We start from the raw sequence: 16,166 nt of genomic DNA, 5'->3' as shown, positions 1-16,166 counted from the left end.
AAAGAAAACACGCCTAGCACTGCAAAGCATCTTACAGGAACATGGGCGATACTCCCTTCTCCTCTAGAATAGGTGAGAACTAGGCCACCCAGGCCAAGGCAGAGGGGCGGAGGAGAGGGTCTGGCACAGAGCCCTGAGAAATCCCTGGATTTCAGGGTACCCCAAACAGAAGACAGAAGTGGCAAAGGCGCAGAGGGAAGGTCAGGAGAGGGCAGGGTCACGAAGGTTGAGAGGAGAGCCCGGTGCAGCCAGGTTGTGCCTGGTGCAGCCAAGAGGGTCCGGAAGGTGATGTGACTTTCGATTTGACAACAGACCACTGGTGGCCACAGCAAGGGCCCTTGAAGTGGAGGAGGGGGGCAGAGCCAGAGTGCACCGGCGGGGGGTAGATAGGAAGGAAGGAAGTGGAGACAGTCAGGTTTGGTGAGAAGGAAAGAAAAGCTGTGTGGGAGAACCAAAGTGTCCCCTATGTGACATTTACAAATGTTACAATCAATTAGAATTAAATGTGATTAGAATGCTCCAGTCTGCCTAATTTTCACTGTTTTGAAATCAATCTCATGATCAGAAAAGCTAGAAGGGCTCTAATCCCAGTCAGAGCTGGAAGGACCAGTGGAGCGCCCCTCCACCCCCCAGCACTGGCCTTCTTCCCACCTCTCACTGGAACCCCATCTTGTGCAGGGCAGGGTGGACAAGTAACTATTATCTATTACACTCTTAAGATACTCACTAGGGAAAAGATTAGCCTGGTTTGTTAACCTCAATTCCATTTGTAGTTAGCAAAGGTGACTCTTCAAAACGTGGTGAAACCCAGGGTGGGGGCCTCCTCCCAGACCCAGACTCAAATACTTTTTCAGGGGCACTGAGGGCCTCATTTTAATATCTGGGTGGGGAGCAGAAGGCTCAGGAGGCAGGAAACTGTTTGACTGATGTGCAAACAGGGGCCAGCTATTCTTCCTCCTCAGACCTCATTTTTCCCTTTTGCAGAGTAAGAGGTTGGGTAGTCGTGACTCCAAGTGTCCTGCCAGCTCTGACATTCTAGGATTTCTATTCTGCAGTGCTTTTAATAGTCCTCCAAGCCTAATTTTCCAGATGGTAAAACAGAGTTCCAGAAAAGACATCCTCTCCAGTCCCTCTCTTCTCCCTGCTAATGCCCCTTCTCTCAGAGCAAGATGCTTGGTCTGAAATACAGCCTCCAACCTCCAGCTCTTCCCAATTACCTTGGGTAATGCCTCAAATCTTCAGCCTGGTGCCAAAAACTCTTCATCAGTTTGTCTTCCCCAACCTCTTCCCACTGCCGGGTCTCTCACCACCTCCCACATTTTGTTTCTGCCCTCACTGCCAAGCCATTGCCCATGCTGGACCCCACAACCTAATAATACCTTTTCCCTGACTCATCTCCTTCAAGGTCCACTTATCTGTGCTTGAGTATTTACATCTCAGGTTCTCAGAGCCAAAGGCTGTTAACTTACCAGCCATTCTCCCCCAGTGCTGAGCCCTGCAGTAGGTGCTCAATAAAATCCTCATCTCTCCTAAGAGCCCTCCTCCCGTGCTTTCCTTGGCATGTCAGGTGTGCTTTAGTCACTGGGAATTTCCTAGCTGGTCCCAGGGACAGCCCAGAACCTGGCAGGGACTCAGCAACAATGCCAGGGCGAGGACAGGCTGAGTGACCACCGGCCGGTGCAGCCCTCTCTTCACCAAAGGTGGAGAAAAGCCTGGCCTAGGTTTGAACAGAGGCTGCCGCCACCACTTCCAGGCTCTGTGGCCTTAATTAAGCGAGCGAGCAACGGGGAGCCCGGCTATGCCCAACCGCAGAACGGGCTGCGAGGGCTCGGCGGGATGAAGCCAGCGCCTGCTACGAGGTGAACCTCACTGTCCCCGGGGGGCGCCGGGCGCTCCTCCGGGAGAAGGCGCGGTCTCTTCACAGGGCGGGGGCACCGCCCTGCAGGCCGACGGCGCGAGCGCGCGCGGGGTGTCCCCGAAGGCCGCGCCGTCGAGGGTGTGGCCCGGCCGCGTCCACCGCCCGGCGGGGTCCGGCGGGCGAGGCTGCCGGGCGGGCCGACCCGCCCCTCGGGGCGCGCGGCCTCCGGGCTTCTCCCTGAAGTGGGGCTATTTGTTTTCTGGGCCGTTCTCTAGCCAGACCTCTAACCTAGACTCGCAGGCGCTCCTCGGGGCGGAGCCGCCATCGCTCGCCCCCACCCCCGCCCGCCCGGCGTCTCCTCAGGGCTCTCCCCTCGCCCACCTCCACCTCTGCGGCGGTAAACTGCAGCACTCTCAGGGCGCCTGCGCGCCTCGCAGACTGGGCGGCGGCGCGGCTATTTATAGTAGGTGACGTCACCTTGAAATAGACCGTTAGCGCCGGCCCGCCCCGCCCCCCTCCCACTCCCGCCGCTCCCCGCCGCCCGGCCCGGCCGCTCCCACTGCGCAGGCGTCCTGCCGCCTGCCCTCTCCCCCCCCCTCGCCCCCCCCCGCGCGGTCGCCTCTCCTCCCTCGGCGGCGTCCGCGGCGCGAGCCACTGCGCGCAGGGCGAGCCAGCGAGAGGGCGCGAGCCGCGGCGCTGCCTGCAGCCTGGAGCCTCGGGCCGGCGGCGAGCTGGTGCGCGTGCGCGGCGGCGGCGTCTCGGAGCCCACAGACGCGCGGGCGAGCGGCGAGCGGTGCGGGGCGCGAGGCTAGGCTGAGCCACCGGCGACATGGGGGACCGCGAGCAGCTGCTGCAGCGGGCGCGGCTGGCCGAGCAGGCGGAGCGCTACGACGACATGGCCTCCGCCATGAAGGCGGTGAGCGCGCCGGGAGGCGGGCGGCCGGCCGGGGACCCGGCGGAGGGGCGGGACGGGCGGCTGGGCAGCAGCTTCCCCGCGGCCCCGGGCGACCCCGCGACCCCGCCGGGCGCGGCCTCCCGCGCTGGCCCGGCTCGCCCGGCGCCCCGCCATTTCCTGCGCCCGGGCGCGGGCGGGGTCCCCGGGGAGGGCGCCGCTCCTGGTCGCCAGACGGGACGGGCGGGCGACGGTGACCCCCGCGGGCGGGCGGGCGGGCGGGGGGCGCCCCTTCCTAGCTCCGAGCCCTGGTGGGGGGAGGGGATGCCCGTGGAGGCGTGAGGGAGCCACGTTCCTCCTTCTAGACGGTTCTGCCAGACTCGGGGGCTCACCCCCTCTGCCGTCCTCCACATCCCAACTTGTAATAAAGAATCACCTAGCGAGTGGCGTCCTGTCTCCTGGTTTTCTCTGCCACCCCCTGAGGTCTGTGGGGCTCGGGTCTGTGGGGTTCCCTCGCGGGGATCGTTCAGGTTCGCGCCCCACGCCGGGGTCTGGCTTTGTGTGAGGAGACCCTGGCCCTGCGCTCCGGGCGCGGGGCCCCCCTCCGGGTCTGCTGCTGCGCCCACCTCCGCGGCCTTAATGCGAGACGTGGCTTCCAGGGGAGACGAACTTGTGTGCCTTTGCAGCCCCCAGCTCTCCCTCATAGATCGATTCTGCAGCTTGATTTCCGCGGAAGGAGTCGTGGCCGGCCACACCCTAGCCGGTACCGTGCAGTAGACACCACCTGCGTTTCTGAGACTTGAGAGTTCCGGTTATCCTCTGCTGTCCCTGTGTCTCTCCACGTTTTTTTTGTTTTTTTTTTTTCACGTTTTCTCTAAGTGAACATCACTTTTCTGTCTATCAAGGTCATCCGTGGTAGAGCTTCAGCTGCGGCCACCAACCTGCTCTGTTCTTCCAGTGCACAACCTCCCGAGACCTGGGAGGAGGAGGATTCATCTCCCCTCCCCCCAGCTGAGACCTAAAGATTATGAAATTTGGGTGGGGAGGTGGGACTCAGAAATGTGTACTTTAACTGGCTCTTTGGCAAGTGTTAGCAGACTTAAGTTCGAGAATGCCGACCTGGATTATAGGTCATTTGCCCTTATGCTGGCCTTGTGAGGGGATCTCTTAGAGGGGGAAAAAAAAAAAAGGCAAATCCAGAATATCCAGAATATCAAATGCCACAATATCAGAGTCATCTGAAAAGTGCCTTTTAAAGCTTTTGGTATTAACAGCATATGAAATGTGTTGTTATGGTCAATGATTAGGATTATCCAAGAAAGATACTTGGAAGGGTTATCTTTCCTGTGGTGCCCTTGTTACACACTGCACTAGGTGTGTTTGGAAACGACGGACACAGCCCGTTTGGTGATTCATTGGTGATCCAGCTTGAGCCCTGTGGCATGCTCTTGGGGCTAATAGCTTTTCATCCAAGTCAGGGACAATCTAGGTTTAGGACCTGAAGTCTATGTAAAATCTGGGGATCCTCTTTAAAGGCAATGAATACATAGTATATTAATTTTTGCAAGTTGTGCAGAAACAGGAATGACTGCAAATGCATTTTTTTGGAGGAGGCCCTGGGCTTAATTTAATTCTTTGGGTAAAGCCACTTCTTTCCACACTTAATTGAGCCTCTTCCTTCTGATAACAGTAATACTGGGATTTATGTACACTGAGGCCTCTGTGGACATTTTAGTGAGGTCCTTGCTCACTCTGTGAGTAGGTCTTCGAAGGTTGCAGTGTTCGGAGCCCTTTGGGGAATACAGAAGGGATGGGGCTTGAAGGAAGGTGAATTGAGGTTTAGGAGAAGATTATGCTCTGGAGCTAGAGACAACCTGAGGCAATATGAAAAGGGCAATAAGAATGAAGAGATGCACTAGAGTGAATATGGTTTGGGGACAGGAAAACATTTTTGCTTTTTAGTCTCCATAAACAGATTTGAAAAATGCTTTCCTGAAGCTAACTAGAGGACACAAAATCTTAACCTACAGCCTTTCTCTGGAGACTTTCATATAGCACTTTACAAATTTCTGGGCCCTTCTCTGTGTTGGGAATCTAATGTCTTTATCCAAAATAATCGCTGGGTTAGATAAGCCAACCAGCATTGAAAATTCAATCCAAACTCGCTCATTTCAGAGTCGTGATAAACCATTTCTCATGATAACTCCTGTTGAAAAATAAGAACTGGGGGTGGGGGGAAGGGTCGGGAAAAAAAACCTTTTTGTCAGTATTCAAAAATTTTGTTATCTAAATCAGTGGTATGCATTTATTGGAAAGGACTTGGCAAAGGTCAATGGAAAACAGTTTATCTGTCAAGTTGATGTTTGTACTTAAAATTCTTAATGCTATAGGGATACTCAGTCCCTGTTTCATTAATATCATAGGCCTTAAGCTGAGCTTCTGCAGAGTCGTGATTCTAGGAATCCTGGATTTAAGTAGATTTTTCTTTGTGGGTGGGTGGAAAGACAGGTAAGTAGGCTTGAAGGGAGCAGCGCACCTGAGAATGTTCTGATGCCACTCTGTGACCTTGAAACCTACATCTCTTGCCTTTGGGTCCTCTGAAGTGTAAAACTAGGAATGTTGGTATTACTATCAAGTCGATTTTTAGCCTTTGTTCTTTTAACTTCTTTTTTGTTCCCTTGATAATTTAAATGGTCACATAATATTGCCTGCCTATAATGATTAATGTTCCTCTTGCTACCAGCGTCACCTGGAGGATGGTGTGGGTAAGCATCAAGAAAAATCGTGCAGATTGGAAACAACGGTGTTTGCTTCGAGTCAATTGAGAACTGCAATTCCCTGCCTTACCCCATAATTTGAAGAGGCCAGAAATATTTTTGAATGAGATAAAGGAGTATCTTAAGATGTCCACCTCTCCTGCCTGGTAGCTGGTTTACAGAATGTAGTAGTGTGAAGAAGCAAGTCCTTTCTTGATCAGACTTGCCATTGGTCTTACACAATTCATAACTTCTGTAAAATAGGTAGCATACCATTTTATAAGAACTTTAAACCTGTAACTGGAGCAAAAAAGACATGATTTAGGGAAAGAGGGCAAATAACCAGATTTCTGATGAATATTCATGGTAGACCTAATGTAGTCATGCCTGTTACAGCCCTGAGTCATCTATTTTATATTCAAATACATAAATAATTGTGAGTTATTTAAAAAATTGAGATTGCACAGTGTTTCAGCACTGATACATGATTGATTACAATGTTTGACAAGGACGGGGAGAAGTAGGTCTGAAGAATTGAAAAAAAAAAAATCATAAGTGCAGGAAACAGTTGCAGCTTAAGGAAAAAGGAGTCAAGAGGAAGAGGCACTAGGTCCAACCTGTGGTAAAAGGCTTTTATTCCAACAGCTGTGAGGTTAAGGGAAGTGGGCAGTGAGCAGGTGGTGTGTAAGGGGAGAGAATGGCTGAGTAGTCTGGGCAAGACGTAACTTTTTTTTTTTTTAATTGTTTATGCATACAAAAACGGGTACAGGCTAGAGGTGCAAGGGGTAAGGAGAGACAGAGTAGGGAACAGAACAGGCGGATTGATTGAAATACACTGCTGAGGGGAGCAGCGAGTGAGGCGGAGAGGTCTGCTCTGCCATTTGGGTCACCTCTGGCCAGGAATTGAACTCACTAGGCTCAGCTGCAGTGGCTAGCGATAGCTGGATAGTGCTGTCCTTAACTCCTGTGCAACCAGGGAGACTCTGGTTAGGGTGAAATCTTAAAGCCACATTGGTAAGATAGTTTGAAATACATATGTACATTAGTGAGCCCTGTTTTACAGGACTGGTCATCCGGAATGTAATTGTTGCTTCGTCATTTATTGGTGGGGAAGAACACTTGTAATAGTCTAAAAGGCTTGTTAGATGGTGAGCAAGTCACATAACTTTGCTGCCGTAAAGTGGGAGTTACTTCCATCTGGACTTGGGTTACTGAATTATCCCAAGAGTAACTTCCATAGTGAAGGACACCCCACTGCTTTCTTAAACCAAAATCCTGTTTGCTCACCTTTGTGTGGATTTTTATATTAGTGGTAGGCTGCAGTGTCACATTTTTCCATCAATATGATTTGGGAGGTGGGTTACCCCAAATGTATTTCCCATATTATAATTCATCGCTTTTTTACAAATGAGAATGCAAATTAATTTTCTGATCGTCAAGTTGTAAAATCCACATTTCAATTCTTTAATTTAGTGCTCTTTTTAACGAGCTATATAAGATCCCGTGAGACTAAACAGTATTTTTAATATACTGTTGTCATCACTGGTGACTAAATTTCAAGCCTTTTACATAGTGGACTTGCTAAGCAAATTTTACCTATTAGATGTAAGTCATTTTTGCTGTTGGGTTAAAAACAGAATCTGCCATTTATAAATTTTAGCTATAGTAGGAGAATAAAGGGCAAATTCACACATCTTACTTTGCTTGTTTTGAAGACCAGGAGATTTTTTTAGCTTAAGAAGCAAAGTATTCATTGAATTTGAGCTTTGAATTAAATATGGGACTATGTTAAATTGTATTAGTATTTTAAGAAATTGTTTTCATTCTGGATATCAGTCTCTCCATATTGCCTTTAGTATACTTTACAAGACTATAGGCCCCCAAATTTCAGTCTGTAGGTTGTTGGTAAAATTTCTCTTGCTGTCCAAGTTGAGGCCACCTGGCTTCTGTCTCAACATTTTGGTTCTCCTTCCACTCCTTGCTGAAGTGCATTACCCCCTCTGGTGCTGGGTGTGGCACCACTTCTGATCAGAACCTGGCACACCTGAAACCTTCAGTCCTGGTGCTTCCAGGGACAGTACATGCGTTCAGGGACAGTAATGCTGTCTGGTCCCTACAGAAATATTTGGTTATGCCAGGAGCAAAAAGAGGCAGTCTCTTAATGATACAAGGGTAGGCATTTTGACTAAGGTTAAGGTTAGAGTGAATAATAATTGCTTTCAACGTAACTGTTCTGCATTGCAGTTTGGCTTCTTGGACCTTCTAGAACTGCAACCTTCCCCTGCTGAGGACAGGAAGGGAAGAGGTGTCTAGATGTCTCTCTAGATCTGAGCTAATGGTGATTGATTGTGGGTGACTAGCCAGCTTGGGACCAGGCCGAACCCTCCCTTTCAGGCCATTACCTTGGGAAAGAGTCAGCCAAAAAAACTTTCATTCCTCTTGCTCACTTAAAAAGAATTATACTGGGTCCTGTCAAAGATGATTTTACGATGTGGTTATGTTTGTCTAATTGTTCATGAGAATTATTTTCTTCTGTAACATCCAAAGCTGGTTTGTTGGTAGCTTGTGGTAAGCTAAAAGGTAAGACTAGTGAGTGCATGTGGTTATGAAGGATGAGAGAGCCATTAAGTAGTATTAATCCTGACTTTAGCAGTTCAGGGGTGGCATTTTTGTTTGTTCAGTATTATTTTTGAGGTTGGATGTTTCCCAGATTAAGAATTTTAAGTTTTCCTGAGCAGTCCCTGTGCTATTTTTGGTGGTGAGTCTATTTTTACTCCCAGATATATAGTTTATTGCCTTGTGAGTTAGTGGGAGGAGGCCCTTCGGGATTATTGAGTAAGAGAATGGTGTCATAGGAAGATAAAAGAATTAGTAGCAGATCAGATTAGTCCTGACTCTTGGCACTGCTGTTTAGTCCTGGAGCTGAGAAAATGAGTACCCCTAGGTTGGGAGTCACCCTTGCCAAAGACTGCCGTTAGGATACTAGTAGAATGACCGGAAGACCAGTTCTTGAAGTAGAGAGGCCTGCCTTTGTAGATGGGAAGGATCCATCAATTTGAGAGGAAGAGTGTAAGTGGGATTAAATGTGGGTGGGGTGAGGGGGCAGGAGAACAGGATGCCAGAGAGGCTGTGTGAGCAGAGATTGGGGAGCCTCTTAGATAGACATGGTGTAGCCATGTGAAGGCTTAGTGTTTGGAGTGGATGTGTTCAGGGCAGCTGGTAAGTGGAGGAAATGAGAGTTTTGAAATTCATTGACATAGAAAGGCTGTCTAGGACAACTCAAAAATTCTTTTTTCATGTCTCAATTATAACCAAAGATACCTATGATCATGGAGGTGCAGTAAGTCATCTCCATGGACCCTGCAGATGATCATCTTGCTGGTTTTGTATCCGAGTGGTTGGGACTAGTAGTGTATTGCTTTCCTTCCCATTGTGCTCATTGCCTACCAGAGTCTGCTTCTTAGGAAATGAACTTTTGTTTAGATCTTCTGGCTCCAGTATTTTGGAATTTGAAGTGTTGGGAATGGGTGCTAACTTTAACAAAGGTTATTCACAGTAAGTATCACCAGTCAAGACTGTCTGTAAATCTTGTTTGTCTTAATAGTCCACTGATTTCACTTTGGTCTTTAATTTTCCAATTTGGAGACAACTTGTTTTTCTGTAGTTATCTGATCAAGTAATAAAACTATCTTTATTCCATAAGTTCCTTTTTGTTAACCGAGTTGTAAATCGGGAGTATTAAAATATACTATATTTAAACACATCCAGTTGTTTCCTAGTTAGGCTTTAGCTGAGATTCTAAGAACAATACTTTCTTAGTTATGTTAGTCACCCTCAGCTGATGCCTATAGTGATTCATTCAGACTGGCAGGCAACCAGATGATTGTTACATAAACACTAATACTCCTAGTAAATGATTTTTCTTGTGAAGGTATCATAAATATTGCCTAGTAGCCTTTTGGAGGCAGTTTATGTCCTGCTGGAGAAGGAATATGCTACATGAATTGCTGAAACCAACAGATGGACCCTAGATTTACTTATCATAATGGTGTCAACCTCATGTCTTACCAACCTTTTTTGTTGCTCAAAAATTTGTAACTGAAGTTCTTGAAAATTGTTGGGCTGATTCCCCTTGTTTTGTTTTTGTTGCTCAGAAAAGTAGTGATTTGTTCAAGGTCTTACAACTAACTCAGGCTAAACTCCAGATGTCTTTTTTTTTTTTTCCCCTAAAGTAATGATACTGTGCTTTGTACAGATATACTACATGATATGTAAGTGTATTTCAGCTGTGCAGTCAATTTTATGTTCTTTTTTAAAGATTTATTTATGCATAGAAGAACTGGGATGTAGGCCAGTGGTGTGAGGGGAGGCGGTGAGGGTAGGGGTGAGGATGGTAGGAGGATTCATCAGAGACAGAGCAAGGAGCAGAACAGGTGGGTCTACTGAAATACACTGCTGAGGGGAGCAGCGGGCAAGACAGGAGAGGTCTGCTGAGCCATATGGGTAGCTCCCTGGCTGGGGATTGAACTCATGTTGCAGTGGCTGGAGATAGCGTGATAGTGCTGAGACCTTAAACCCCTTGTTCCAGCAGGGATGCCCCATGTGCGGTCAATTTTAATGATACACTCTGGGATTTACTTTGTGGATCTTTGAGACTATCTGTTTCTCAGCTTTGTCAGGATGAAGTATCTAGTGACACCATGGATATTAATTGCAATTTAATGTCAAGCAACCTAAGTTGGACTTCTTTTTCCAAAATCCTGAGGAACTCTCTGAATTCTGTTTTTGTATCATGTTTTATTTTATTGAATATTGCCTTAGGAAAGTGAGTCATTCTAGAAGATTCCAGCAGATTCTGAGATTTGTCAGAATATTTGAGATGGAAGTTTTATAAGGGTTGACTCCTTAAAAGACCAAGTTATCAAACAAATATCCACAGAGGCTCTCTGTATTTCCAGTAAACAAATATGAGTCTGATTATTTAAAGGCTCTCACTAGAGAAGACTAGTGGGGTTACAGGTTTTCAACTGGAATTGAAGGGCAAGGATTTTGGATTCGTGGAAGATTGACCTGGACTGAAGCAGCTCACAGGGAGAAGTGGGGACCGTGCATGTTGGTGTGAGGAAGCTTAAGGAACCTGACTTGTGGGCAGCCCTGCTAGGAATGGCAGGAGCTGCTTGTAAGCTTAGCTACTTCCTAGTTTGCCTAGATTCTAAGAATGCTTGCCACACTAAAGCGGTAAGGTTGGATTAGTCAAATGGGCAAAGGAGGAGAGTTGCTCCTGGGTTAAGGATTTGCAGCAAAAAGAATAGGGGTCCTGGGGACAGGGGAATGAGGGAAGTAGAGGAGGGAGCTGGAGGTGGTGGTACACATTTGCTTGTTTTACTTTTTAAAAACTTGGCACAAAGTTTCTCATTTCACCTATTATGATTACATTTTGCTTATTTCAGGAACTCCTAATTTTTTTTTTAAAGATTTATTTTTTTATTTATACAAGCACTGGGTACAGTCAGAAGTGCGGGAGGGTGACAGAATTCACCAGAGCCAGAGCGGGCAACAGAACAGGCAGACTGATGAAATGCACTGCTGAGGGGAGCAGCAGGTGCGGCAGGAAAGGTCTGCGTGCCATGTGGGACCCTCGCCCCTCGCCGGTGGCCGGGCATCAAACCGGCCTTCAGAGGCTGCGGGCAGCTTCGCAGCCCAGCGCTCAACCGCTGCACCACTAGGGGAGGCCCAGGAACTCCTAATTTTTCAAATAAAATGAACATCTTTATGTTCATTTGAAAAATGATTCTCCACTCCTCAATCTTCTCAGTCCATGTTAACATGTCTATGTTAATATGCTGTGAATCATTTTATCCATTGAACTTGACTTTTCCCCTCTGTTAGAGGGGGTTCTGTCCTTACAGTTTAAGTAAGACTTTTTTTGTTTAGTGTTATGGCTTCCTAAATACTTTTTATTTAAACACTTCTACCAGTAGGTCATTTAATTAAGGAATTTCTCTACTTTATAGAAGATACAGGTTGATTTTGCAAGTTTGAGGCTTTTCTGGGACCCAGGCCAAAGTTTGCTGATTCTATGTCTGTATTAGTTTCCTAGGACAGCCAAAAATACCACAAACTGGGTGACTTAAAACAAACTTAGCACAGTTCAGAAAGCTAAACATCCAAGATCAAGGTGTGGGCAGAACTTTGCTCTTTGAAGGCACTAGGGAAAATCCTCTTGCCCCTCTTCTAGCTTCTGGTGGCTTCTGGTGATCTTTGATATTCCTTAGCTAGAGACACAGCAGTCTGATCTCTGGCCCCATCATCACATGGTGTGCTCTCTCACTGTGTTTGTGAGACTCTGGATATCCCTTTCCTTTTAAGGACACCAGTCATTGGATTTAGGGCCCTCGCTAATGTTGTGTGACTTCATCTTAACTTGATCTACAAGGGTCCTCTTTCCAAGGAAGATCATATTCACAGGTACCAGGGGTTAGGATTTAGCATATCTTTTGGGGGTACACAATTCAACAACATAACAAGGTATGCTACTCTTTTTCTATTGATTACCTAGCTGATTTGCCTGGTATTGACATAAAGGAAGTTATGATTTGTTTGAAATTTAACATTCCCACTTAAGGTAATTGGTGCTTCTATCTTTGTTGGTCAGACAGGGTTTCTTGTTAAGTAGGTCAGAATAAAACTTGCAGCTGAATAGCTATGCTCCCTTTTCAGCAGAGACTGAGGGTACTTTACTATCGTTGATGCATTTTTATTTATTTATTTATTTATTATATTTGTTTGTTTGTTTTGTTTATACATGCACTGGGTACAGTCAGAAGCGCGGGAGGGTGAGAGAATTCACCAGAGCCAGAGTGGGGAGCAGAGCAGGCAGAAGGACTGAAGTACACTGCTGAGGGGAGCAGCGGGTGGCAGGAGAGGTCTACGCACCATGTGGGATCCTCTTCTGGTGGCCGGGGAGCAGCCGGGGATCGAACCAGCGCCGCAGAGGCTGCGGGCAGCTTCGCAACCCAGCGCTCAACTGCTGCGCCACCGGGGAGGCCCCGATGCATTTTTTTTTTTTTGGCTTTGGAGGGGTATGTGGGCACTGCGTCTGCCAGTGGGATTCCCTGCTTAACCAAATAGGGTGAAGCTCTGGCTGCTAGATCCCTATGGTGTTTGAGCTCATCTGTGAAATTCTTATCTATTAATATTTGAGATGTGTGATTGTTTTTTTCCCCTAGAATATGAAGAATATGAAGCTGGAATTAGAATCTGGAACAAGTTCTGTTATAGGGCAACCCCGATATGAAATGGGTTGCCTGACTTGGTCCTCACTTGCGTCCTTAAAAGGGACTTACAATAATACTCAACTGCAGGCACACGCAAAAAGGTTATAAAGGGTTTATTTACAAAAGCAGGGGAAATAACTCAGGGAGAAAGAGAGGGAGATAATTTCTGAATGTGCCCTACCAGTTCCGCTGACCTGGAATCCCAATGGCACACTGAGAGCTGGCGAAAAGCCAAGAGTCAAGCCAGGAGCCGAGAGGCCAAGGGGACCCCTAAGGCCCACATGTCTAGTTTTATACCAGACCTGGCTGCTTAACTCCACCCTCAGGTCCCAGCAACCCTCACTCAGTGATGATGGGATTTGTAGTTCCTGGTGTCTTGATGGCTTTGGTCTGGAGTGGAGTCCACAAAACCTATATGATAGAGTTTGCTCAGGACATCCTTTCCGCCTAACAATTCCCCTCTTTCACTTTTTGGCACCATTTCTATGGTGATGAAGGTCAAATGTATAGATGCTGGGGTGCAGTCTCAGATGAAAATTTTTCAGGGTTCCAGTTGAAAAGAAAAACCACAGTCAGTCTCTCCAGGTATTGTCCATTGTGAAAAACAAAAGTTCTCCATTCTATAAATCCCATCAGCACTGAAGGAAGGGTTGCTGGGACCTGAGGGTGGAGCTGAGCAGCCAGGCTTGTGGGCCTTGGAGGTCCCTTTGGCCTCTTGGCTCCTGGCTTGACTCTTGGCTTTTCACCAGCTCTCAGTGTGCCATTGGGATTCCAGGTCAGCAGAACTGGTAGGGCGCATTCACTAATTTTTCCCTCTTTTTCTCCCTGAGTTATTTCCCCTGCTTTTGTAAATAAACCCTTTATTCACCTTTTTGTGTGTGCCTGCAGCTGAGTATTATTGTAAGTCCCTTTTAAGCGCATGGGTGAGGACCCACAATCAGGCAACCCATTTCATATCCGGGGTGCCCTGTAACAGTTCCAGTCAGTCTTTGAACATTTGACAGGGGAGTTATATGAACTTATTAAAGTTGACTATTTTTTGTGGAATAGCAGAATCTCAGGTTTTCTTTCACCCAGCATTATGTGTCACCACCTTAAAACTTCTGAGTATCCTTATGCCTATACCTCAGCCAAGATGAAGACAACAGGAAGTTCTGAATTACAGATTTCTTGAGGCCCTTATCACGATTATTTTAAGCTTCAGTATTTATCTCTTCCAAACAGATAGTGTCTATATCTGACTGGTTTTTCTCCATAGTGGCTTGTCCATAATCTTGCTTTTGAGAAGAGTTGTTTGATTAAGGTTGAAGGGAATGTGTCTTTCCAAGATTTTCAGACTTGGCTCTCAGTGTTTATCTGTTTGGGGCCTTGCAGGTGACGGAACTTAATGAACCTCTTTCCAATGAAGATCGAAATCTCCTCTCTGTGGCCTACAAGAATGTGGTTGGTGCTAGGCGATCCTCTTGGAGAGTCATCAGCAGCATTGAGCAGAAAACCATGGCTGATGGAAATGAAAAGAAATTGGAGAAAGTTAAAGCTTACCGGGAGAAGATTGAGAAGGAGCTGGAAACAGTTTGCAATGATGTCCTGGCGCTGCTTGACAAGTTCCTCATCAAGAACTGCAATGATTTCCAGTATGAGAGCAAGGTATTTTACCTGAAAATGAAAGGCGATTACTATCGCTACTTGGCAGAAGTAGCCTCCGGGGAGAAGAAAAACAGTGTGGTCGAAGCTTCTGAGGCTGCCTACAAGGAAGCCTTTGAAATCAGCAAAGAGCACATGCAGCCAACACACCCCATCCGGCTGGGCCTGGCCCTCAACTTCTCTGTCTTCTACTATGAGATCCAGAATGCACCTGAGCAGGCCTGCCTCTTAGCCAAACAAGCCTTCGATGATGCCATAGCTGAGCTGGACACACTAAATGAGGATTCCTATAAGGACTCCACGCTCATCATGCAGTTGCTGCGAGACAACCTCACCCTCTGGACGAGCGACCAGCAGGATGAAGAAGCAGGAGAAGGCAACTGAAGAGCCTTCGGGTCCCTGGCTCTTCTTTCACCCACTACCCCCATCATCATCGATTCTTCCTTGCCACAATCACTAAATATCTAGTGCTAAACCTATCTGTATTGGCAGCACAGCTACTCAGATCTGCTCTCCTACCCCTTGGGAAGCAGTTTCAGATAAGTCTTCATGGGCATTGCTGGAATGATGGTTGCTTTGAGCCCACAGGAGCTCCCTTTTTAAATTGTGCAGACAAGTGCATTCAGAATGAGGCATTTTGCTATGCCTACTGATCTGTGTGAAATCCAGGTGAGGGCCTTGGGGAAGTTTAGAAGGAGAATTAGCCAACACAGGCTACAATTGATATTTAAATGATCCATTTAAAACAAGCTGATAGTGTTTTGTTAAGCAGTACATCTTGTGCATGCAAAAATGAATTCACCCCTCCCACCTCTTTCTTCAGCTAATGGAAAATCGTTAAGGGAAGCTGATGCAGAAGAAACCTCTTTCTCCTGTCCATCAGCTTTATAATAAACTTTCACAGTGAGGTTTCGGCCTTGTTTTGCCTCTTTAAATTATGATGTGCACAAACCTTTTCAATGCAACGCACCTGAAGTTTTGATACCTGTAACTTTTTTTTTTTTTTTTTTGCGGTTGTTTTAAGAATCACGGATTTATTTTTTGTAACTTCGGCTATTGTCCTTGTGTATCCTGACAGCGCCATGTGTTTCTGCTCATGTCAGTAAAGATGGATAATTATGAAATGCTGGACTTCTAAATGTTTTGGAATTCAATGGGTAAATAAATGCTGCTTTGGGGATATAATCTCTATGTTTATGGTCTTGATTTCCCCCTCTCAAAGAGTTATTTAACTGGTCACCATTTTGAATCCCGAAGCAGTAAACATTTTTCAGTTCAGTTAGTTTTCCCATTCTCTGATTCCAGTACATATGTCATAGTGTACACATAGGACTCATGAATTTTAAATTGTTCTTTGAGAACTCAGCTAACAGCATCTATGACCCATTCTTCTCATAACTGGAGCCTGTGTACAGGCAGCTGTGCAGGCCAGGATGCTGCTGTCCACATCTGGCACCTCCATGAATGGTCAGGTCTGTGCTTAATTTGGGAGGGGGTTGCTCGACCACGCTACTGGGGTGTTTTTTTTTTTTTTTTTTATAGAGGCATGTTTATTTATTTATTTGTTTGTTTGTTTGTTTGTTTTTTATACATGCACTGGGTACAGTCAGAAGCGCGGGAGGGTGAGAGAATTCACCAGAGCCAGAGCGGGGAGCAGAGCAGGCAGAAGGACCGAAGTACACTGCTGAGGGAAGCAGCGGGCGGCAGGAGAGGTCTGCGCGCCATGTGGGACCCTCCTC

The 16,166-nt window shown here is 46.9% G+C and overlaps 1 protein-coding gene across 1 annotated transcript; it reads left to right on the top strand.

Annotated features, from left to right (window-relative positions):
• Positions 1-2,676: 2,676 nt before the first annotated feature.
• YWHAH (tyrosine 3-monooxygenase/tryptophan 5-monooxygenase activation protein eta) lies at positions 2,677-14,811 on the top strand (the record flags this gene model as incomplete). Its single annotated transcript, XM_084253475.1, has 2 exons — positions 2,677-2,774; positions 14,158-14,811. The coding sequence occupies exons 1-2, from the start codon at positions 2,688-2,690 to the stop codon at positions 14,809-14,811; spliced, it is 741 nt and encodes a 246-aa protein (XP_084109601.1). The 5' UTR covers positions 2,677-2,687.
• Positions 14,812-16,166: the final 1,355 nt, after the last annotated feature.

Source organism: Talpa europaea, assembly GCF_964194135.1.
Source record: "Talpa europaea genome assembly, chromosome: 14".
In the NCBI taxonomy this organism is placed as follows: Eukaryota; Metazoa; Chordata; class Mammalia; order Eulipotyphla; family Talpidae; genus Talpa; species Talpa europaea.
Note: the sequence above shows the minus strand (reverse complement) of the source record. Positions and strands in the feature narration are given on the sequence as shown.